Source organism: Rattus norvegicus, chromosome 8, assembly GCF_036323735.1.
Source record: "Rattus norvegicus strain BN/NHsdMcwi chromosome 8, GRCr8, whole genome shotgun sequence".
Classification (NCBI taxonomy): domain Eukaryota; kingdom Metazoa; phylum Chordata; class Mammalia; order Rodentia; family Muridae; genus Rattus; species Rattus norvegicus.
The window spans coordinates 12,963,967-12,989,442 of NC_086026.1; the positions used below are offsets into that span (position 1 = coordinate 12,963,967).

General features: G+C 40.1%; 1 protein-coding gene across 2 annotated transcripts; it reads left to right on the forward strand.

Annotated features, from left to right (window-relative positions):
- The first annotated feature begins 10,740 nt into the window (after window positions 1-10,740).
- Window positions 10,741-18,647, forward strand: Mmp10 (matrix metallopeptidase 10). Of its 2 annotated transcripts, none has more exons than NM_133514.2 (10): window positions 10,741-10,879; window positions 11,516-11,760; window positions 11,852-12,000; window positions 12,441-12,566; window positions 13,701-13,865; window positions 14,411-14,552; window positions 15,352-15,485; window positions 16,158-16,317; window positions 16,990-17,093; window positions 18,298-18,647. In NM_133514.2, the coding sequence occupies exons 1-10, from the start codon at window positions 10,775-10,777 to the stop codon at window positions 18,396-18,398; spliced, it is 1,431 nt and encodes a 476-aa protein (NP_598198.2). In that variant the 5' UTR covers window positions 10,741-10,774; the 3' UTR covers window positions 18,399-18,647. The 2 variants fall into 2 exon arrangements, with proteins under 2 accessions (NP_598198.2, XP_038936637.1); XM_039080709.1 differs by having other exon boundaries at window positions 10,766-10,879; window positions 14,414-14,552; window positions 18,298-18,646.
- The last annotated feature ends 6,829 nt before the right edge of the window (window positions 18,648-25,476 follow it).

Below are 25,476 nucleotides of genomic sequence, written 5' to 3' on the forward strand. Positions count from 1 at the left end.
TGTTTTATAAGTTCTATATTTCATTATGTTATTTCCTGATTGTAATTCTAATTTATAAGTGTTTTTCTTGTTTATAATGGAAAACAAACATTATGAAAATTCTCATGAGAAAATGAGTCTATCCAAAATTTTGAATTTTCTTCAATTCTTTAGAGTTTGTTCTATGTAGAGATGAGTGGGTTCTCGATTTCCCTTGTCCCAGACAAGAAATCTAAACATAGCTTAAAGGCAAAGTAAGCAAAAACACAAAAGATTTTTCTAAGTTGATTCTGCTTCATCACTTAGGCAAATGGGAGACTGAGGTTTTCCCAAAGTTGTACTTCTGGACACTGCTGGGGTTGGGGGTGATGGGCAGCCAGAGGGTTCTGTGCAGAAGTGAGAAATCCCAAGTCTCCAGGTCAAGACCCAAGTGAGAGCTGAGAGATGGTAACTGTCAGAATCGATTCAGGAGACAGCTGCAAGGCTGCACACTGCCCAGCCGAATAGTGAGTAGACAAACCTGAGAAGCTCAAAGTCCACCAAGTCAGTGAGAGGAACACAGCCTGCTCTGACCCCAAGAGAACTTGTCCGTGATCGCACCTCCCAGAAAGTGCTGACTATTTCTGAGTTCAGAAAATAAACACGTCACTTCTGGTATAGGCTAAATTATGTCTACAGCAACATATGTCTCCCAAAGCAAAGGCATCACAGCATTTGATCCTTGTTAACTATCATCAATTGCCAAGGCAACATGCTCTGAGTGCATCTTTAGAGCACTGGACAATGATATGTGTGGCCAGGATTCAAGGCTGGACAGTAAAGAAAGGACTGGATTAGGTACTTGTACATTGGGATTGGTATTTCAAAAAGAAATCCAGGAGTTTTTCCAATGTCTTGTTTCCCTGGCAGTTCACACCGTGGACACAACAGTAATTGATAGTATATGACCGAGATCAAAACTGCTGTCTCACAGTATAGAGTGAGCAGCCAGAAGGCGCAACGAAACTGGACTTATTACATGGAACTGAAGCACCCTGCACTAGACTGCCATCTTGGGAAGGCCCTAAGGACAGTTTTCACTAAGAGTATAAAATATATGTTAAAAAGGATGTGTACTGGTGTCTGAGGTACATAAGCCTGTGGTCCCAAGTACACAGGGCTATGGGGATCAGACAGCAACTCAGTTCTCATCTTCGTGTGCCTTCTTGCTTTCCTGTCTGTCTGTCTTTTTTTTTTAATTTATTTAATACTTAATAATAATTCTTTGGTTTCCGGGCAAACATCCCCCTCCCCTTCCTTATGGGTGTTCCCCTCCCAACCCTCCCCCATTGCCGCCCTCCCCCCAATAGTCTAGTTCACTGGGGATTCAGTCCTAGCAGGACCCAGGGCTTCCCCTTCCACTGGTGCTCTTACTAGGATATTCATTGCTACCTATGAGGTCAGAGTCCAGGGTCAGTCCATGTATAGTCTTTAGGTAGTGGCTTAGTCCCTGGAAGCTCTGGTTGCTTGGCATTGTTGTACATATGGGGTCTCGAGCCCCTTCAAGCTCTTCCAGTTCTTTCTCTGATTCCTTCAACGGGGGTCCTATTCTCAGTTCAGTGGTTTGCTACTGGCATTCGCCTCTGTATTTGCTGTATTCTGGCTGTGTCTCTCAGGAGTGATCTACATCCGGCTCCTGTCGGTCTGCACTTCTTTGTTTCATCCATCTTGTCTAATTGGGTGCCTGTATATTTATGGCCACATGTGGGGCAGGCTCTGAATGGGTGTTCCTTCAGTCTCTGTTTTAATCTTTGCCTCTCTCTTCCCTGCCAAGGGTATTCTTGTTCCCCTTTTAAAGAAGGCGTGAAACATTCACATTTTGATCATCTGTCTTGAGTTTCATTTGTTCTAGGCATCTAGGGTAATTCAAGCATTTAGGCTAAAAGCCACTTATCAGTGAGTGCATACCATGTATGTCTTTCTGTGATTGGGTTAGCTCACTCAGGATGATATTTTCCAGTTCCAACCATTTGCCTACGAATATCATAAAGCCGTTGTTTTTGATAGCTGAGTAATATTCCATTGTGTAGATGTACCACATTTTCTGTATCCATTCCTCTGTTGAAGGGCATCTGGGTTCTTTCCAGCTTCTGGCTATGATAAATAAGGCTGCTATGAACATAGTGGAGCACGTGTCTTTTTTATATGTTGGGGCATCTTTTGGGTATATGCCCAAGAGAGGTATAGCTGGATCCTCAGGCAGTTCAATGTCCAATTTTCTGAGGAACCTCCAGACTGATTTCCAGAATGGTTGTACCAGTTTGAAATCCCACCAACAATGGAAGAGTGTTCCTCTTTCTCCGCATCCTCGCCAGCATCTGCTGTCACCTGAGTTTTTGATCTTAGCCATTCTCACTGGTATGAGGTAAAATCTCAGGGTTGTTTTGATTTGCATTTCCCTTATGACTAAAGATGTTGAACATTTCCTTAGGTGTTTCTCAGCCATTCGGCATTCCTCAGCTGTGAATTCTTTGTTTAGCTCTGAACCCCATTTTTAATAGGGTTATTTGTCTCCCTGCGGTCTAACTTCTTGAGTTCTTTGTATATTTTGGATATAAGGCCTCTATCTGTTGTAGGATTGGTAAAGATCTTTTCCCAATCTGTTGGTTGCCTATTTGTCCTAACCACAGTGTCCTTTGCCTTACAGAAGCTTTGCAGTTTTATGAGATCCCATTTGTCGATTCTTGATCTTAGAGCATAAGCCATTGGTGTTTTGTTCAGGAAATTTTTTCCAGTGCCCCTGTGTTCCAGATGCTTCCCTAGTTTTTCTTCTATTAGTTTGAGTGTGTCTGGTTTGATGTGGAGGTCCTTGATCCACTTGGACTTAAGCTTTGTGCAGGGTGATAAGCATGGATCAATCTGCATTCTTCTACATGTTGCCCTCCAGTTGAACCAGCACCATTTGCTGAAAATGCTATCTTTTTTCCATTGGATGGTTTTGGCTCCTTTGTCAAAAATCAAGTGACCATAGGTTGTGGGTTCATTTCTGGGTCTTCAATTCTATTCCATTGGTCTATCTGTCTGTCTCTGTACCAATACCATGCAGTTTTTATCACTATTGCTCTGTAATACTGCTTGAGTTCAGGGATAGTGATTCCCCCGGAAGTCCTATTATTGTTGAGGATAGTTTTAGCTATCGTGGGTTTTTTGTTATTCCAGATGAATTTGCAAATTGTTCTGTCTAACTCTTTGAAGAATTGGATTAGTATTTTGATGGGGATTGCATTGAATCTGTAGATCGCTTTGGTAAAATGGCCATTTTTACTATATTAATCCTGCCAATCCATGAGCATGGGAGATCTTTCCATCTTCTGAGGTCTTCTTCAATTTCTTTCTTCAGTGTCTTGAAGTTCTTATTGTACAGATCTTTTACTTGCTTGGTTAAAGTCACACCGAGGTACTTTATATTATTTGGTTCTATTATGAAGGGTGTCGTTTCCCTAATTTCTTTCTCGGCTTGTTTCTCTTTTGTGTAGAGGAAGGCTACTGATTTATTTGAGTTAATTTTATACCCAGCCACTTTGCTGGAGTTGTTTATCAGCTTTAGTAGTTCTCTGGTGGAACTTTTGGGATTACTTAAATATACTATCATATCATCTGCAAATATTGATATTTTGACTTCTTCTTTTCCGATCTGTATCCCCTTGACCTCCTTTTGTTGTCTGATTGCTCTGGCTAGAACTTCAAGAACTATATTGAATAAGTAGGGAGAGAGTGGGTAGCCTTGTCTAGTCCCTGATTTTAGTGGGATTGCTTCAAGTTTCTCTCCATTTAGTTTAATGTTAGCTACTGGTTTGCTGTATATGGCTTTTACTATGTTTAGGTATGGGCCTTGAACTCCTATTCTTTCCAGGACTTTTATCATGAAGGGGTGTTGCATTTTGTCAAATGCTTTCTCAGCATCTAATGAAATGATCATGTGGTTTTGTTCTTTCAGTTTGTTTATATAATGGATCACGTTGATGGTTTTCCGTATATTAAACCATCCCTGCATGCCTGGGATGAAGCCTACTTGATCATGGTGGATGATTGTTTTGATGTGCTCTTGGATTCGGTTTGCCAGAATTTTATTGAGTATTTTTGCATTGATATTCATAAGGGAAATTGGTCTGAAGTTCTCCTTCTTTGTTGGCTCTTTGTGTGGTTTAGGTATAAGAGTAATTGTGGCTTCATAGAAGGAATTCAGGAGTGATCCATCTGTTTCAATTTTGTGGAATAGTTTGGATAATATTGGTATGAGGTCTTCTATGAAGGTTTGATAGAATTCTGCACTAAACCCGTCTGGACCTGGGCTCTTTTTGGTTGGGAGACCTTTAATGACTGCTTCTATTTCCTTAGGAGTTATGGGGTTGTTTAACTGGTTTATCTGTTCCTGATTTAACTTCGGTACCTGGTATTTGTCTAGGAAATTGTCCATTTCCTGTAGATTTTCAAGTTTTGTTGAATATAGGCTTTTATAGTAAGATCTGATGATTTTTTGAATTTCTTCTGAATCTGTAGTTATGTCTCCCTTTTCATTTCTGATTTTGTTAATTTGGACACACTCTCTGTGTCCTCTCGTTAGTCTGGCTAAGGGTTTATCTATCTTGTTGATTTTCTCAAAGAACCAACTTTTGGTTCTGTTGATTCTTTCTATGGTCCTTTTTGTTTCTACTTGGTTGATTTCAGCTCTGAGTTTGATTATTTCCTGCCTTCTACTCCTCCTGGGTGTATTTGCTTCTTTTTGTTCTAGAGCTTTTAGGTGTGCTGTCAAGCTGCTGACATATGCTCTTTCCTGTTTCTTTCTGCAGGCACTCAGCGCTTTGAGTTTTCCTCTTAGCACAGCTTTCATTGTGTCCCATAAGTTTGGGTATGTTGTACCTTCATTTTCTTTAAATTCTAAAAAGTCTTTAATTTCTTTCTTTATTTCTTCTTTGACTAGGTTATCATTAAGTAGAGCATTGTTCAATTTCCACGTATATGTGGGCATTCTTCCCTTATTGTTATTGAAGACCAGTTTTAGGCCGTGGTGGTCTGATAGCACACATGGGATTATTTCTATCTTTCTGTACCTGTTGAGGCCCATATTTTGACCAACTATATGGTCAATTTTGGAGAAAGTACCATGAGGAGCTGAGAAGAAGGTATATCCTTTTGCTTTAGGATAGAATGTTCTATAAATATCTCTTAAGTCCATTTGGCTCATGACTTCTCTTAGTCTGTCTACGTCTCTGTTTAATTTCTGTTTCCATGATCTGTCCATTGATGAGAGCGGGGTGTTGAAATCTCCCACTATTATTGTGTGAGGTGCAATGTGTGTTTTGAGCTTTAGTAAGGTTTCTTTCACGTATGTAGGTGCCCTTGTATTTGGGGCATAGATATTTAGGATTGAGAGTTCTTCTTGGTGGATTTTTCCTTTGATGAATATGAAGTGTCCTTCCTTATCTTTTTTGATGACTTTTAGTTGAAAATTGATTTTATTTGATATTAGAATGGCTACTCCAGCTTGCTTCTTCTGACCATTTGCTTGGAAAGTTGTTTTCCAGCCTTTCACTCTGAGGTAGTGTCTGTCTTTGTCTCTGAGGTGTGTTTCCTGTAGGCAGCAGAATGCAGGGTCCTCGTTGCATATCCAGTTTGTTAATCTATGTCTTTTTATTGGGGAGTTGAGGCCATTGATGTTGAGAGATATTAAGGAATAGTGATTATTGCTTCCTGTTATATTCATATTTGGATGTGAGGTTATGTTTGTGTGCTTTTCTTCTCTTTGTTTTGTTGCCAAGACGATTAGTTTCTTGCTTCTTCTGGGGTATAGCTTGCCTCCTTATGTTGGGCTTTACGCTTTATTATCTTTTGTAGTGCTGGATTTGTAGAAAGATATTGTGTAAATTTGTTTTTGTCATGGAATATCTTGGTTTCTCCATCTATGTTAATTGAGAGTTTTGCAGGATACAGTAACCTGGGCTGGCATTTGTGTTCTCTTAGGGTCTGTATGACATCTGTCCAGGATCTTCTGGCCTTCATAGTTTCTGGCGAAAAGTCTGGTGTGATTCTGATAGGTCTGCCTTTATATGTTACTTGACCTTTTTCCCTTACTGTTTTTAATATTCTTCCTTTATTTTGTGCGTTTGGTGTTTTGACTATTATGTGACAGGAGGTGTTTCTTTTCTGGTCCAATCTATTTGGAGTTCTGTAGGCTTCTTGTATGCCTATGGGTATCTCTTTTTTTAGGTTAGGGAAGTTTTCTTCTATGATTTTGTTGAAGATATTTACTGGTCCTTTGAGCTGGGAGTCTTCATTCTCTTCTATACCTATTATCCTTAGGTTTGATCTTCTCATTGAGTCCTGGATTTCCTGTATGTTTTGGACCAGTAGCTTTTTCTGCTTTACATTATCTTTGACAGTTGGATCAATGATTTCTATGGCATCTTCTGCTCCCGAGATTCTCTCTTCCATCTCTTGTATTCTGTTGGTGAAGCTTGTATCTACAGCTCCTTGTCTCTTCTTTTGATTTTCTATATCCAGGGTTGTTTCCATGTGTTCTTTCTTGATTGCTTCTATTTCCATTTTTAATTCCTTCAACTGTTTGATTGTGTTTTCCTGGAAATCTTTCAGGGATTTTTGTGTCTCCTCTCTATGGGTTTCTACTTGTTTATTTATGTTTTCCTGGAATTCTTTCAGGCATTTTTGTGATTCCTCTCTGTAGGCTTCTACTTGTTCTCTAAGGGAGTTCTTTATGTCTTTCTTGAAGTCCTCCAGCATCATGATCAAATATGATTTTGAAACTAGATCTTGCTTTTCTGGTGTGTTGGGATATTCCATGTTTATTTTGGTGGAGAATTGGGCTCCAATGATGCCATGTAGTCTTGGTTTCTGTTGCTTGGGTTCCTGCGCTTGCCTCTCGCCATCAGATTATCTCTAGTGTTACTTTGTTCTGCTATTTCTGACAGTGGCAAGACTGTCCTATAAGCCTGTGTGTCAGGAGTGCTGTAGACCTGTTTTCCTGTTTTCTTTCAGCCAGTTATGGGGACAGAGTGTTCTGCTTTCGGGCGTGTAGTTTTTCCTCTCTACAGGTCTTCAGCTGTTCCTGTGGGCCTGTGTCTTGAGTTCACCAGGCAGGTCACTTGCAGCAGAAAAGTTGGTCTTACCTGTGGTCCCGAGGCTCAAGTTTGGTCGCGGGGTGCTGCCCACGAGCTCTCTGCGGCAGTGGCAACCAGGAAGATCTGCGCCGCCCTTTTCGGGAGCTTCCGTGCACTAGGGTTCCAGATGGCCTTTGGTGTTTTCCTCTGGCGTCCGAGATGTGTGTGCAGAGTGCAGTCTCTTCTGGTTTCCCAGGCGTGTCTGTCTCTCTGAAGGTTTAGCTCTCCCTCCCACGGGATTTGGGTGCAGAGAACTGTTTATCCGGTCTGTTTCCTTCAGGTTCTGGCGGTGTCTCCCTGTCTGTCTTTTTATCTCTCATTCTTTCGACAGTATCTTTCAGTGGCCTGGAACTCATGTGATTGTCTGGACCAACTGGCCAATGAACCTCCAAGATTCTCCCCTACTTTCCCTCTGCTGTAGTTACAGTCACTGTGTTTTACATAGCAACTGAAGATTGCAAGAAAACTGGGCTACCTCCCCCGCCACCACCACTCCCAAGTCGCCTTAAGGTTTTTATGTTTATTCCTTTCATTCATTACATCCTAACTAAAGATTCCCCTCCCTGACCTCTTCCTGTCTCTCCCTCACCTCCATTCTCCCTCAGATCCACCCCTTATCCTGCCTCCCCTCAGACAAAACAGTCCTCCCAGGGACATCAACCAAACTCTGCTACAATAAAACCAGGCATATACCATCATCACATCAAGACTCAGTACAAGGAAAAGGGTCCCACAAGTAGGCAAAAGAGTCAGGGACACCTCCACCCTTTCCCATTGTTAGGATTCCCACAAGAACACCAAGTTCCACCCATAACATATATTCAAAGGACCCAGGTCAGACTCTCACAGGCTCCCTGGTTTCTGCATGCCACCCTGAGTCCCAGTCAGTTGATTTTGTGGACCATGTTCTCCTGGTGTGTCCCTGACCCCTCTGGTTCCTCTGATTCTTCCTACTCCTCCTCAGCAGGACTCCCAGAGCTCCACCTAATGTCTGTCTGTATACCTCTGCGTCTGCTCCCATCAGTTGTTCGATGAACTCTCTGTGGTGCTAGGCTCTGGTTCCAGAACATTCTGCAGGCAGGACAAACTGTAAGTGGAAGTTCTGTGACTGGATTGGTGCCCCAGTCCCTCTTTGACGCCTTGCCTGGTTACAAAAGATGGCTGATTCAGGCTCCATGTCTCTGTCACTGGCGGTCTTTGTTAGGGTTACTCTTGGAGTTTCCACTGTGCTAGGTTTCTACGTTGCCCCCAAAACGCCTCCCAAATCCAGTCTTTTCTTCCAGTATTTTCTCCTCCCTCACTACTCGAACCCTTTGTTCCCACCCATCCAGTTCATCAGCTGAATCTATTCTCTTTACCCTTCCCAGGGAGGTCCTTGTGTCCCTCCTTAACCCACTGAGCATGTAAGTGTGATTAGCTAGCCTTCTGTGAGATCATTCTCTAGTTTTTATGATTCTAATCTCAACCTTCTCGGGTTGCTCCTCAGTTTACAAACAACACATAGTTAAAAATCTCACATAATAGGAACTCTGTTCTAGGATTGCACCTTGCCTTAATGAACTGCATATGCCTGCTTGCTTTACACTATAAATATTCAGTACCTTTTATAAATAATAACTTACTTAAAAATAAACAGGACTCCTTAGCCCCAAGCTATTAATCTCCTGCAGGTGTGGTGGCCTAAAGTAGAGTTCATTTATCCACCAAAAACAATCCTGGGAGGCACACCCTTTCATGGTTAGTCAACCATAGTCACAACCATAGCCTCTGATCCACAAGAACCATCAGCAGGATGTGCCATCACCAATAAAGGAATGACTCAAACAAACATGAGGCATCTCGTAACAAGTTGACTCAGCACCTCAGGCACAGTTAGGAATCTGCCCGGCTAACAAGCTCTATCAGTTAACAACTCGGGAATAAAATAAAAAGAAGCTTACTGCCCGCATGAAGTACACATAAAAACTGAGACCTGGTACAGGGTTATCCACATCACACGGAAAGCAATCATGGGGTGAAATTACACACTTGCTCAGGTCTATCTAGCTGACTTGGTCTCAATCTGTCGACCTCTTTGTCTCTCGAATTTTCAGGTTGGCATATTCTCTGTGTAGTACCTACACTAAGCCACAAATTGATTTAGCTGGCCAAGGGCACACATCCCTCACCCAAGCTGTGGCTCAAAGGCCTCAGAGCCTCCCAGTTAAAGAGGTTTCTTTTGCCATGCTTACCTCCCCAGTAGGGTGTAGATGGTACTGAAAAAGTCACCACTACATTTTTTGACTTAACTACAGGCTTTCTGTATTTGAAGAACACTCTGCTTGGTCAAGGGAGGAAACTGCTTATTAGCAATGATATGTGAAGAGAAAGGGCTTGAAATGCACTATAAACCTCAGTCTAGCTCATTTGTATTTTGGGAGAAAGGAAAAGAATAAAAATTAAAAAGCAAAAAGGAAGACAGAGGTAGAAGGAGTATTTTCATTTAATATGCAATTAACTGATTTCCGTTTGACAAGTCTTTACTACAGAGCCAGTATATGCTGATAGTGATCATTCTGAAATGGAGAGTGTCCGTGTTGACTGCTTTCTCAGTACCCAAGGACTCGAGCAATGAAGACTCTGCCATTACAGCTTCCTAGGCAGCAGTCCTCAGTCACATTGGAATCTCTTTCCATTAAACTGTTCACTCCTTGCCTGCCAAAGGCACATTTTAAAAAATTACGCTGCTTTCAAAATATCTAATTTTGTTGTTGTTGTTGTTGTTGTTCTTGTTGTTCTTGTTGTTGTTGTAGCTGTTGATGGGAGGAATTTCTTTTCTGATCCAGTTTACTTGGAGTTCTGTAGGCTTCTTGTCTGTTTATGGGCATCTCTTTCTTTAGTTTAGGGAAGCTTTCTTCCATAATTTTGTTGAAAACATTTACTAGCCCTTCAGGTTAGGAGTCTTCATTCTCTTCTATACCTAATATCCTTAGGTTTGGTCTTTTCATTGTGTCCTGGATTTCCAGATGTTTTGGGATAGCAGCTTTTTGCATTTTACATTCTCTTTGATGGTTGTGTCAATGTTTTCTATGGTACCTTCTGCCCCTGAGATCCTCTCTTCTATCTCTTATGTTCTGTTGGTGATGCTTGCATCTATGACTCCTGATCTCTTCCCTAGGTTTTCTATCTCCAGGGTTCTCTCCCTTTGTGCTTTCTTTATTGTTTCTGTTTTCATTTTTAAATCCTGGACATTCATTTTTAAATTGTTCAATTCCTTCACCCGTTTGGTTATGTTTTCCTATAATTCTTTAAGGGATTTTTTTGTTTCCTCTTTAAGAGCTTCTACTTGTTTACTTGTGTTGTCCTGCTTTTTTTTCCAAATATCTAAATATTTTACAAACATTAATTACCCACTCAGTTCCTTTTCCTCTTTATAAACACAGAAGCCACATCCTTGAGATTAGGCATTCTTTCAAGTTTAGTAGGTTGAGAGATTCACTGATGTAAGATATCCTCTTCATCCTATGAATGCACTTGCAGTCATTCAGATTAAAATTAGCACCCACATGAGTCATGCTTAGTGACCTAAACACCCTATAAAAGAGTAGCCGCTAAAGGGAAGATATGGAAGTTAGGTGCTACAGAAGGTAAAGGCTGTCTCTATGGAGCCACTGGCCATCCTGGTGCTGCTGTGCTTTCCGATCTGCTCAGCATATCCTCTGCATGGGGCAGTGAGACAAGACCACTCAACCATGGATCTTGCTCAGGTAATCAGTCAGTGGCGGGGATCCACTTTAGCCAAATGGAGGCACACCCAAACCCCTTAGTCTTCCTACAGGAGCAGTTAAGTCAATTAGAAGTTGTGTTGGAAAATATCAAAGTGTAAGAGGTAGAAACTCCATCTTAACAGAAAAGAGGCAATAAGGAAGCATAGTTACTCAGGGTAAATAACAGCAGCATATGTGAGGACACTAGGAAATGGATGAGGTCGCTCCTGTGTTAGAATTATGTAACTTAAAATACTTTAGGAGAGAGGACATGATATTATTTATCTCCTACAATTTCAAGAAACAAAGTATACTCTAATTTTTCATTTGTGAAAAATGAATTTATCCAACATACTCAACATTGACAGGTTTGTGTTAATGATGGAAATAAAAAACTTAGATATATATAGATTACTATTTAATGCACTCATATACTCATGCCAACATATTTACTTTGGTAGCAAATTAAATTGCAATGAAATAATAAAATGAGGCATCTTAGCAGGAAGAAATCAAATGAAGAACTATGTCTTCTTTCACTAAACTGGGGATAAGTAAAATCGATCTTGAGATTTGTTGTATAAGTGTTTATATTTCATAGCAATCATTCTAAAACTATGGTTGTTTTTCCACTAGCAATACCTAGAAAAATACTACAACTTTAGAAAAAATGAGAAACAATTTTTCAAAAGAAAGGACAGTAGTCCTGTTGTCAAAAAAATTGAAGAAATGCAGAAGTTCCTTGGGCTGGAGATGACAGGGAAGCTGGACTCGAACACTGTGGAGATGATGCACAAGCCCCGGTGTGGTGTTCCCGACGTCGGTGGCTTCAGTACCTTTCCAGGTTCACCCAAATGGAGGAAAAACCACATCTCCTACAGGTAACGGCTCCAGAATATTCACACAGCATTAAAAAATGTGTTGGAAGCCTCACAGAAACAAAGATTACCTTCTCTGATTTCTCTCATCCAGGATTGTGAATTATACACTGGATTTACCAAGAGAGAGTGTGGATTCTGCCATTGAGAGAGCTTTGAAGGTCTGGGAGGAGGTGACCCCACTCACATTCTCCAGGATCTCTGAAGGAGAGGCTGACATAATGATCTCCTTTGCAGTTGGAGGTAATGCAGATGTATAGTCATTCATCTGATATTTGGGTTGTTCAGGCCACTCAAACAAAATACCTCACATTGGGAAATCTGTAAACAACACAAATGTATCGTTCAGACTTCCAGAACCTGAGAAAATAAAATAACGGGGTGGTCAGACTCCGGCTGGTGTGTTCTTAGGTGGCACCTATATTACCTCCTGTGGCAAAAGCAGACGAGGGCCCCCCTCCAACTTCTTTCCCCTAGGCACTGAGCATCCACAGAGACTCACACCCTGGCCATCTTCTAAAGACCATGGCTGCCTAGCATTCCTGTCATACAGAAGATTACATTTAGACATCTGGAGTTTGAGAGAAATCAATAGTCAAGCCACACAGCCCCTCTGCTCTCTTTCTGAAAAGGGGCTAGAGGAAATTCTAATACTTACATTTCTGTACATTTTTTTCCATCAGAACATGGAGACTTTTACCCTTTTGATGGAGTGGGACAGAGCTTGGCTCATGCCTACCCACCTGGCCCTGGATTTTATGGAGATGCTCACTTCGATGATGATGAGAAATGGTCACTGGGACCCTCAGGTAGGATGGGGTCATATATGAGTTTTCTAAAAATAGCTTGATTGTCTAGAGCAAGTCTCAAATGGAATGTTCTGCTAGCTGCACTTTCTGATTAGCTGTGTGGCAAACTGACGCGCTATTCATCTAACCATCACTAATGAACCATGTAAGCTGACTCTTTCCTTGCCCCCAAGTACAATATAGTGGGTGCCATCCGACAGGGTTTAAGTAGAAGCTATTCACCACTGTTGACCACCCCTATAATAGAGCAGTAGTGATTAATGAATGAATGCCATTGAGTAAGTTGAGACCCTCCATGTTGCCCTGAGCTCTCAGAGAAGCAAACATTAACTGAAGTTTGTCCTTACTAACTGGGCAGCCCTGCAGCATGTGCCATGTGATATGATCTGCTTTTGTTTGAACAACATTTCTTCTCTTTAACTGCATGAACCCCTGCTTGATACTGAGTGCCAACAGAGCCCTTTCAGGTCTGAGTCCAGCTGTGCTCATGGCAGAAACCAGTAATAGATGTTTCTGTTCATACTGAGTTGTGGGGTCTTCCAATGGCACTTCCAATTACCACACAGCTAATTTTCTCTAAAATTTAGTTTTGGGAAGTTTCATAAATGTGATGCACTGTGAATTTATCTGTTCCATTAACTTAGGGAGATTTTTATAATAATCAGATGTTCATGATGGTGATGAAATTCTCCATGGTTTTGTTACTTCAGAAGTTGAAGAATATATAAACAACTTGTGATTGATTTAAACTGTGGTTAAACGCAGCTCATTACTAAATCTTAACAATAGCTTCTGGTTTCTAGACAGTAAAGATTGCTGTTTCTTGCATGTGAATCATTTTGGTCCAGCCAAAGAAATCTCTTTGCAAACAAGGCTTAACACTGTAGATACAGGAAGAGCTATCTTAAGCGAGAGGACAACTACAGAGCAGTTAGTGAAACACTGTCTTATACACTGACTTCAAGTCAACTGTGAACATCTGACTAGTAGGCAGCATGCCATCGAGTGAGCCCACAAAGAAGGAAAAATCAGTGTGGAATCCCAAGGACGCCCTGTATGGTTGGCATGAGCAATAAGTGCTTGTTTGTGGAATAGTAACTGCTAAACTCTGAACATTTGTGGTTTCTCAAACAGGGACCAATTTATTCCTGGTTGCTGCGCATGAACTTGGTCACTCCCTGGGTCTCTTTCACTCAAACAACAAAGAATCTCTGATGTACCCAGTCTACAGGTTCTCCACGAGCCAAGCCAACATTCGCCTTTCTCAGGATGATATAGAGGGCATTCAATCCCTGTATGGTGAGCATGAAGAAAAAGAGGCCTGGGGTGGGCTTGCTTTAGTCAGTGCTCTTTAAGAATGTGATTCAGTAAGTCTCAGGAAAGCTTTGTTTTTATTTGTGTGTGTGTGTGTGTGTGTGTGTGTGTGTGTGTGTGTGTGTGTGTGTGGTGTGTGTGCGTGTGTGTGGTGTGTGTGTGTGTGTGTGAGAGAGAGAGAGAGAGAGAGAGAGAGAGAGAGAGAGAGAAAGAGAAAGAGGGAGAGAGAGCAAGCGCTATGCATGCCTGTGTGTGTATACTATGGCATACATGTGAAGGTCAACCTGTGGGAGTGGGTTATCTCCTTTGATCATATGTGTCCTGTGTGGTGATGACATGAGACATCCCAAGTTGTCAGGCCTCCAGCAGGTTCCTTTACTACCAGCTGAGCCTTCTCTCTGGCCCCAGGATCAAATATCTACACACTGCTTCATCTCAAAACACCATGAAGAAGTTTGGATAGTTTGTAAATTGTTTCATGCTTCCCTGACCTACTAATACTTGCTTTTTCTAAACTTCTCTCCCTTCAGGAGCCCGCCCCTCCTCTGATGCCACAGTGGTTCCTGTGCCCTCTGTCTCTCCAAAACCTGAGACCCCAGTCAAATGTGATCCTGCTTTGTCCTTTGATGCAGTCACCATGCTGAGAGGGGAATTCCTATTCTTTAAAGACAGGTTAGACAAAAACATTTTCCTAGCTACTCTCCTGGTATTCAATGCTCAAAAAGAAAAATAAACTTGAAATTAGATATAATGAATGTATAGAATAAATGTAATATAATAAACAATACATTTCAGGCGTGTTTCAAAATCATTCAGCTCTGGTTTAAAGAGTATTTTTAAAGACCCCCTTGGCATTGTCCAGAATATTTTTTTAGACTCCCAGAAGATGATTATTTTTGGAAAGTAGAATGTAAGATCCATACAATCAGGGAAGTCTGTCCCTTATTTTTATTTTTCATTTCTTATATATCATAACTCATAGAACTTCTAAAAGCACCAGCCATCTTTAGAACCAGACAAGTATCTTTATTCTTGTTAGGAAGTGCTATTATTTCAATTAATTCATTTTAGAAAATATGATTCATGTGCATGCAGAATTCTCAAGTAGTATCAAAAGATGTAAGAACAATCCCTTCCATTTGTGCTGTCCCTGAGCCCTACCTATGTGTACCTCCTGCCACCAATTTTTTTGTACTGACTTCCAAGGTCCTCACATTTTAAAAGATAAATGTCATTTTAAAATTCTTAAAATATATAATATTTTACATACTCTTGAGTGGAATCGAGCTGAGGAATTTTATTGGAACAGGGTGAATGTTCCTGTTAACCTGGGCTGTATCCACTGCCTGGAATCTCATGTAGAACTCCAGCGCACACTGCTGCTGCAGATGAAGCAGCATCAAGCAGAAGGCTGTTCCCCAGGCTTAGTGTTTTTAAAGAGAAAGACTATTGTGGTTTTCATATATTACAGGCACTTCTGGCGTAGAACCCAGTGGAATCCCGAGCCTGAATTCCATTTGATTTCAGCATTTTGGCCCTCTCTTCCTTCAGGCTTAGATGCTGCCTATGAGGCAAATAACAAGGACAGAGTTCTGATTTTTAAAGGTAAGAACTGTACAAAAGTTTGTTGAAAGAAATCTTATTACAACGCCTTTGCACTATGAAGTCTCTTCATTGTATTAAATTTGAGATGTTTTATTGGAATGAGAACAGATCAAAATTGGTGATTGTGAACGAGCATTTTAAACAAATCTGAGCTTCAACAAGTTTGCCTTATAAGGTGAATCTTTTAAGGGAAGTCTTAGAAGTGTAGACTAAGTGGTCATTATAAGAAATGGTTATGATAACTCATAGGGAATAAGTAATTGATATAAATACAGAGTAAATACATAAAAATGAACTCAGAAAAGACAGTGAACATGTTCATCTATTTTTTCATTTACTATTTACTCATTCAGAAAGTATCATTTTTAAGGCAAGGTCTTAGTATGTACCCCCAGATGATCTCAAACTCACTTACTGTGTAGGTAAGGCTGGCCTCAAACCCCTAGAAATCCACCTGCCTCTGACTCCCCAGTGTCAGGCTTAAAGGTCTGTGCCAACATACTCAACCAGGAACTATTGTTTTAAATACCTGCGATGTCCTAAGCACAGAGTTGGCAGTTATGAAAAAACAAGACTTTGGCTTTCATCTTTATCGCAACAATTCACTATTCTCATTTCTAAAACCAATTAGCTTCATTTGAACAAATTTTCTTGGGTGTGGTTATTCAACAGGAAGTCAGTTCTGGGCAGTCCGAGGAAATGAAGTCCAAGCAGGTTACCCAAAGAGGATCCACACTCTTGGCTTTCCTCCCACCGTGAAGAAGATTGATGCAGCTGTTTTTGAAAAGGAGAAGAAGAAGACGTATTTCTTTGTAGGTGACAAATACTGGAGGTGAGTTACATTGGGCAACTCTGCTTAGAGCACAATTCCGGAGGTTAGTTCTCTCTTTTGAAGGATTCCTGCATGCCCTCTAATGTTCCCAAAATTCAAATTTTCTGATTAAGTAAAAGACAATGATTCAACTTGACAAACAGGGCTTTTCCAGTGTGCATCACTGGCCATGAGGAATAGTGAACTGGAGGGCCACAGGCATACTGCCTTCCCCTGCCACTGTCCCTCATCTTAAGGCTGCTCTCAAAGCTTGGTGCAGCAGACTGGAGGCTCTACCAGGATGATCCTAGTGTGGTACAAACCAAGAGTCTATTTTTAGCCAAGTGTCATAACTTAGCTTTCATCTTCTGTTTATATAGATTGTATGCATTATGACAGGTAGATCCATAAGGTCTGTGTCCAGGCTTAGAAAATTGACCTTAGGTACATACGTGGAATCTGTATAAACTTTAGCATGATGTCCCTGTTTCAGGAGCTCATTCATTACTCTATGAGAGATGCTTGCAAGCCCAGGAAGTGTGAATGTTACCATACCCTCCTACACAAAAACTATTTAGCACTGCACAATTAGAAAAGTTATCATAGGATCCCATGCAGGATTGTTAGCACCACATCACACTGAGTCAATGGGACTTGTCACAGTATGGATCTGTATTTTTTCATTTGCTGTAGATTTGATGAGACAAGACAGCTTATGGATAAAGGCTTCCCGAGACTGATAACAGATGACTTCCCAGGAATTGAGCCACAAGTTGATGCTGTGTTACATGCATTTGGTAAGAAGCACTTCATATCATTGACAACAAGGGTATTTTGGGTATTTTATGGTATCACAGTTAAATATATGCTGGGCTGTTTGAAATATTCTTAGACTTTTATATAAAACTGTTACAATAAATATTTGCCCACAAAATTTTAATATTTCCTAAAACTTACCAAAGTATACATAAAATTGACTGATCAAAACTTGATGCGGTTATTAATGTCAATAATTAAGTGAGAAATTGAAAAGCTTTCAAATCATTTGCTTTGTATCTTTTTATCTCAAATCCTTAAAATTGTTAACTTTGTAATTGATGCAAATTTCGTCTAAAGTTTTCATTTCTTTTTAACAATTTCCAAGATTCTGTTCTATAACACTAAGACATTCTCAAAGTGAAGTCATTGTCTTTCTGACCACTATGTCAATATGAGATACAACCAACTGTGAGACAGGGTCCTACTGTCCTGGCTGGTGGCTGGTAGCATTCTCCACCAAGTTTTCTTGCCTTTTCCTCAACTGTGTCTGGGATTCTGCTGCAATCTGAAATTATTTACATTCTTCACTAGGAAATAGATAATAGGTTCATTTCATGTGCTCAAAGGAAAAAATTTGATTGCTGGTAATGATTTATGGGAAAACAAAACATTCACTCAATCCCTCTGAGGGTATACCTGGAGGGGTCTGTTAAGCTTCAGTTATGACACTGACAGTAATATTAAAGTAACTTTCATAATATACATAAAAAGGAAATGAACCTTGGATAAATTTCATCATTGTCTCGTTCTCTTAGGTCCATTGCCTCCCACACTGTGATTTAAGAACTACTTGGTGCAAGGGAGGCTGGAAAGAAAGGAGGAAACTCTTCACTATTAAAATCCCTTGGATTCTATCTGTTTAGAAATAGTATATTCTGGTGTTTTAGCACACTGTCTTCATAGGCAGAGAAATGAAATGAAATCCTCACTCGGCCATTTATTGGGGCTACTGGCTTGGGGAAATGTTTAAAGTTTCCTAATTTTCAGTTTGTCCTCATTCACTTTGGGCAAACATTTTGGATAAGAAACCGTCAGTGGGTTAAGTCATGCAAATCATGCTGCTCAGTGTCAGGCAGAGTCACTGGTACACACCCTCCTGCCTCAGCCCATATCCTTTCTTAGTCATGTCATAACCATGATTGATTAAGAAAGTGTCATCATCGTTCTCATGTGTGTTTACAGGGTTTTTTTATTTCTTCCGTGGATCATCACAGTTCGAGTTTGACCCCAATGCCAGGACGGTGACACACACACTGAAGAGCAACAGCTGGCTGTTGTGCTGATTATCATGATGACAAGACATATACAACACTGTAAAATAGTATTTCTCGCCTAATTTATTATGTGTCATAATGATGAATTGTTCCTGCATGTGCTGTGGCTCGAGATGAGCCCAGCAGATAGATGTCTTTCTTAATGAACCACAGAGCATCACCTGAGCACAGAAGTGAAAGCTTCTCGGTACACTAGGTGAGAGGATGCATCCCCATGGGTACTTTATTGTTTAATAAAGAACTTTATTTTTGAACCATTCCTTGCTTCCTAGAGTAATTACTGCTGAGAACATTAATCACACTGTGTGCTGAACATCTGAAAGGTGATCTGTTAGTAGGTATAATGGAGTCAGGTTCTCCATGAATGGGACCGTGCAGCTGTCACATACCTCCCTAATCCTCTGTACTAACAAGGACTTTACTTTTTCTTTTATATATTGTGTTCTTTATGTATCTGAAGAAGAATGAGATATATCAGGAGTTGTCCTGTAAGACTGGAATAGGAGCATTCTAGCACACTGAAACCAGTAAACTGAGGATATGAGCTAGTCTACTTCATGGCTTTACATGCAGAAAAACAAAGTTAATTTGGGGGTTTAGCCATCTCTTCATTTCTTCATTGGTTTTTCTGCTGGTTACAAAGACTGGATTTCTCATAACAACTTCATTCCTTCATCAGAACTTCTCGATCTTCTGTACCCAGAAGTGTGTGCGTCAGATGGCTTTACATGCATGTTTCAGTTGTATGGCAGCTTTGTCAACACTAACATGTATTATTTCCCATACCACCTACATTAATATTGATTCACATAAATGCATGTTGCTGTCATAGAAGCAGAGCACAGAACTGAGTTGAGAATACATTTAACCCAACCTCCGTAATTTTCGTTTGGGGCAGCTGGGCATAAATCAAGCAAACACATACAAATTGCTATATAACCACAAACACTGGATGTTATTAAAGAACTGGCATATTGGAGGAAGAATAACATTGAGAAGCACCTTCTCTTTTAGTTTAGTTGTTTAAAAATCTTTCTCTAGTACTACAGTGGAAAACCTCGCCTAACCACGGAAAGGTACTGACAAGCTGTTTAACAAAGAAACAGCTCAAAGAGGGTGAAACGGAGATTTAGGGGCATCAGCTCAGCCCACTGACTACTCAGTTACATTGATTGATTGGAGAGAAAAAGGTGATGATTCAGGATGAAACCTCGTCATGTGAAATGGCCAGAGGTCAGGACACACTTGGTACTGAGCAGACCTTGAATTTCAGTAGCCCATCACCAAAGGTGCATCAAAACATCCCACTGCGCTGTCTGCTCTGAGTATCCTAATGTAAGACCTCATCATTTTGGCCTTGCCCTTCCCTATGGAAGTGTTAGACTGTCTCCCAAAGCTCCTTCCTGGTGTAACAATAATTACTCACATGTTATGGACCAAAAGTTTCATATCTTCTATGAAGCCACAATTACTCTTATACCAAAACCACACAAAGACCCAACAAAGAAAGAGAACTTCAGACCAATTTCCCTTATGAATATTGACGCAAAAATACTCAATAAAATTCTTGGAAACCGAATCCAAGAACATATCAAAGAGATCATCCATGATCAAGTAGGCTTCATCCCAGGGATGCAGGGATGGTTTAATATACGGAAATCCATCAATGTAATCCACTATATAAACAAACTCAAAGATAAGAACCACACGGTCATTCCATTAGATGCTAAGAAAGCATTTGACAAAATTCAACACCCCTTCATGATAAAAGTGCTGGAAGGATCAGAAATTCAAGGCCCATACCTAAACATAGTAAAAGCCATATACAGCAAACCAGTTGCTAACATTAAACTAAATGGAGAGAAACTTGAAGCAATCCCACTAAAATCAGGGACTAGACAAGGGCCCTTCAACTAAACAAGGTTGCTTTGGGGTTGCTTATGTATACTATCATATCATATCAGATATCAGCTCTGTGGATTGTACCCTGGGTATTCTATACTTTTTTTGGCTAATATCCACTTATTCGTGAATATATACCTAGTATGTTCCTTTGGGCCTGAGTTACCTCACTCAGGATGATATTTTCTAGTTCCACCATTTGCCTGCAAAGCTCAGGATGTCCTCATTATTAATACGGGAGTAGCACTCCATTGTGTAAATGAACTACATTTTCCATATCCATTCTTCCCTGGTGAGGCATCAGGGTTATTTTCAGCTTCCGGCTATCACATATAAGGCTGATATGAACACAATGGAACACATGCCCCTGTGACACACTGAAGCATCGTTTGGGTATATGCCCAAGAGTGTTATAGCTGGGTCTTCAGGTAGATCTATTTCCAATTTCATGAGGAACTACCAGATTGATTTCCAGAGTGGTTGTATCAGTTTGAAATCCCACCAACAGTTCCTCTTTCTCCACATCCTCATCGACATGTGCTGTCCCCTGCGTTTTAATCTCAGCCACTCTGATTTGGGTAAGATGGCATCTAAGGGTCATTTTGAGTTGCATGCACCTGGTCACTAAGGACTGTAAACATTCTTTTAAATGTTTCTCAGTCATTCCAGAGTCCTCTGTTGTGAATTCTCGGTTTAGTTCTCTACCCCATTTTTTTTTATTGAATTGTTTGGGGTTTTGGTGGTAAGTTTCTGAGTTCTTTATATATTCTGGATATTAACCCTCTATTGGATATGGGGTTAGTGAGATTTTTTTTATCCCAATCTGTAGGTTGCCAATTTGCCCTATTGACTATCTCCCTTGCCTTACAGAAACTTGCCAGTTTCATGAGGTCCCATTTATCAATTCTTGACCTTAGAGCATGGGCCATTGGAGTTCTGTTTAGTAAATGTTTCCCTGTGCCAATGGGTTCAAGGCTCTTTCCCACTTTCTCTTCTATTAGATTCAGTGTATCTGGTTTTATGCTGAGGTCCTGGATCCACTTGGATTTGAGCTTTGTGCAAGCTGACAAATATGGATCTATTTTCAGTTTTCTACATACAGTCAGTTAGACCAGCGCCATTGATTGAAGATGCTTTCTTTTTTCCATTGTATATTTTTGGCTTCTTTGTCAAAGATAAAGTGTCCATAAGTGTGTGTGTGTGTGTGTGTGTGTGTGTGTGTGTGTGTGTATGTATGTATGTATGTATGTAAGTATGTATATGTGTGTGTGTTTATTTCTGGGTCTTCAATTCTATTCCACTGATCTACCTGCCTGTCTCTGTACCAATGCTCTGTATTATAGCTTGAGGTCATGGATGGTGATTCCCTCAGAAGTACTTATATTGGTAAAAATTGTTTTCCCTATTCTGTTTTTTTTTGTTTATTTTGGGGGGGTTGTTTTTGTTTTCCACATGAATGTGAGAATGGCTCTTTCTGTGTTTTTGATTGTGTTGGGATTTTGATGGGGATTGCTTGAGAGACTTGAAGTTCCTACTATACAGCTCTTTCACTTATTTGTTTTGAATTACCCCAAGATATTTCATATTATTGTGACTATTTTGAAGGGAGTTGTTTCTCTAATTTCTTTCTCAGCACATTTATCATTTGTATAAAGGAAGGCTACTGATTTCTTTGAGTTAATTTTATATCCAGACACTTTGCTGAAGTTGTTTATCAACTGTAGAAGTTCTCTGGTAGAATTTTTGGGGTTGCTTATGTATGCTATTATATCATCTCCAAACAGTGATACCTTGACTTCTGCTTTGCCAATTTGTATCCCTTTGATCTCCTTTTGCTGTCTTATTGCTCTAGAACTTCTAGTACTGTATTGAATAGATATGGAGAGAGTGGGTATCCTTGTCTTGTCCTTGATTTAGTGGGATTACTTCAAGTATCTCTCCATTTAATTTGATATTAGCTGTTTACTGTAATCGTTTTTATTGGGTTTAGGTATGGATCATGAACTCCTGATCTCTCCAAAATGTTTCTGAATATTTTATTTATTTACATTTCAAATGTTATCACCTTTCTTGGTTTCCCATCTGCAAACCCCCTATCCTATCCACCTTACACTGCTTCTATAGGGGTGCTCCCTCACTAGCCCACCCACTTTCACCTCACCCCCCTAGCATTCCTCTACACTGCAGCATCAAGCCTTCACAGGACCAAGGGCTCCCATGACATTGACACCAGATAAGGTCCCTTCAGCTCCAAGAACCAAATAACCCTACTAAAAAGTGGGGGACAGAGCTAAACAAAGAATTCTCAACTGAGGAATACAAATTGACTGAGAAGCACTTTAAGAAATGTTCAACATCCTTAGACATTAAGGAAATGCAAATAAAAACAACCCTGAGATTGACCTCATACCAGTCAGAATGGCTAAGATCAAAAACTCAGGTGACAGTAGATCCTGACAAGAATTTGGGGAAAGAGGCACACTCCTCCATTACTAGTGGGATAGAAAGCTGGTACAACCACTGTGGAAATCAGTCTGGCAGCTCCTCAGAAAATTGGACATAGTGCTACCTCAGGACCCACCTATACCACTCCTGGGCATAAACCCAAATTATGCTGCAACATGTAATAAGTGCACATACTCTACTAGGTTCATAGTAGCTATATTTTTAATTGCCAGAAATTGGAAACAACCCAGATGTCCCTCAATAGAGGAATGGATACAGAAAACGTGGTACATTTACACAGTGGAATACTACTCAGCTATTAAAAGCTATGACTTTATGAAATTACCAGGCAAATGGATGGATCTAGAAAATATCATCCTGAGTGAGGTAACCGAATCACAAAAGAACACACATGATATGCACTCACTGATAAGTGAATATTAGCCCAAAAGCTTGCAATACCCAAGATACAATTTATAGACCCTATGAAGCTCAAGAAGAAAGACCAAAGCATGGATGCTTCAGTACTTCTTAGAAGCAGGAACAAAATACTCACAGGAGGAAATACAGAGACAAGTGTAGAGCAGAAACTGAAAGAAAGGCCATCCAGAGACTGCCATACACAGGGATCCATCCTACATGCAGTCACCAAACCCAGTCACTACTGGGGATGCCAAACGGTGCATGCTGACAGAAGCCTGATATAGCTGTCTCTTGAGTGGCTCTGCCAAAGCATGGCAAATACAGAGTTGGGTGCTCACAGCCAACCATTGGACTGAGAATGGGGACCCAAAGGAGGACTTAGACAAAGGACTGGGGTAACCAATGGGGTTTGCAATCCTATAGGAAGAACCAAAATGTCACCAACCAGACTCCCTAGATTTCCCAGGGAGTAAGCCACCAACCAAAGAGTAGACCTGGAGCAACCCATGGCTTCAGCTGCATATGTAGCAGAGGATGGGCTTTGTCGGGTACCAATAGGAGGTCTTGGTCTTGAGTCCTTGGTCCTGGGAAGACTCAATGCCCCAGTGTAGGGGAATGCCAGGGCAGGGAGGTGGGAGAGAGTAGGTGGGTGGGGGAACACCCTGATGGAGGCAGAGGATGGGGAGATGGGATGGGGGTTTCTGGAGGAGAAACCAGGAAAGGGGATAACATTTGAAATGTAAATTAAAAAATATCCAATAACAGAAAAAAAAAGAAGAAATTCTTTGCCCTAATTTAAAAGGAAGCAATTATAAGAAGACGCTTAAGTTGGGGTGGATGGTTTTGGTCACTATATGAGTTATAGATATTTTTTCATATTAGGGGGTGGTTACAAATAACTATGGTTTTAGATGGGGAAAAACAAAATAGAGAGGCTAGATTCAGGGATTTCTTTCCTTTCTTTTCTTTCTTCCTTAGGTAAATGAAATGGGGTAGAAAAGAAAAAAAGGAATATACAAATATTATAAGAAATTAAACAGATTATTGAATCTGCTCTTAAATATTTAATTACCCTAATCTTACAGTGGTAGAGATCTCTTTATTTTGGTGGAAATTTGAAGTTTTGTTACATTGATACGGAATTTTGTATATTGATGCAGGTTTAAGGTTTTCATTGGTATAAATCTTTGAGTACTGATACAAATTTTAAGATTATTTTTTGTTGCAACATAATAGATATATGTTTCAATTCTAGTATAGGTATTATACAACTCATTTAAAATACAAGGTTTAGTTCAGTTCTTTTAATATCTATTACTGCAAATTGTTTAGGATAATTGAGTAATGCAAATTAACATTCAGTTAACTTGGTCATGCTAGATACTCATCTGAAGTATACATTCTAGAATGTACAGATAATAGGTAGCTGGAGACAGAAGACATTCGCTTGTTCAGATATGCTATGAATAGATAGATGGTCTTCAAAAGAACCTCAGAAATTCACAGAATATGGCACTTAATGATGTTTTTATTAAATCAAAACATTTTTGACATTGAGACTTATCAGTTCCTGGCTGACTTGGAAGAAGATGATGAGCATTGAAGGACCTCCATTTGGAGATGGCTTCATTTGCAGCAAGCTAGTAGCTGAAGAAAGAAAACGCCCTAACTTCATCTGCAGGCAGAATGCTGTCCAGAAAGGACAAATGAACACATGGAAGAAGCTCTGCCAAGACAGAGTAAGTAAGTACTTTACAAAAGGCCTGTCAGATACTTTGTCCCAAGAGGCTAAGAATAGATGCTCCAGTGTTATATAAAATAGTGGGGACTGTCCAGGTGATCATTTGTATAATTTCCTTCATTCCTTCATTTCCTTCATACTCAGGTAATATTTATTCCTTCTCAGGTATCTAACAGGTTTTAAAACTAAATCATCATAGTCTTACTATAAGCTTAAGTTGTTCAGGATTTAAGAAGCATTCTAGGTCTAAGAAGATGTTTTTAGGTGATAATGCAAATTGAGTTAAGTACACACCAAAATACGATAGATAATAGAATATTTTCTAAGATTGTCAAATACTATGTCCTGGACATTGTAAATATATATATCATACCTTGTAGTTTTCATAATTGTTATATTGTATTGAATTTATCTTTGAAGGAAAAGGACTTTTATTAGACTAAAAATGGGGATTGCAGAGAGAATATCTTACTGTATGGATGCATCGCCTGTCAATTAAAAAGCCTATGGCCTATGGCTTAGGCAGAAAATAGAAGGTGGAACATCTGGAAGGAGAAAGAATTCTGGGATAGAGTC

What these genes read in the sequence shown, in the direction of transcription:
- Mmp10 (NM_133514.2), top strand. Translation starts at nt 10,775, where the DNA reads ATGGAGCCACTGGCCATCCTGGTGCTGCTGTGCTTTCCGATCTGCTCA. An exon ending in TTCCTATTCTTTAAAGACAG is followed by an intron (nt 14,553 to 15,351) that starts GTTAGACAAAAA and finishes CATATATTACAG; the next exon opens with GCACTTCTGGCGTAGAACCC. An exon ending in GTAGGTGACAAATACTGGAG is followed by an intron (nt 16,318 to 16,989) that starts GTGAGTTACATT and finishes CATTTGCTGTAG; the next exon opens with ATTTGATGAGACAAGACAGC.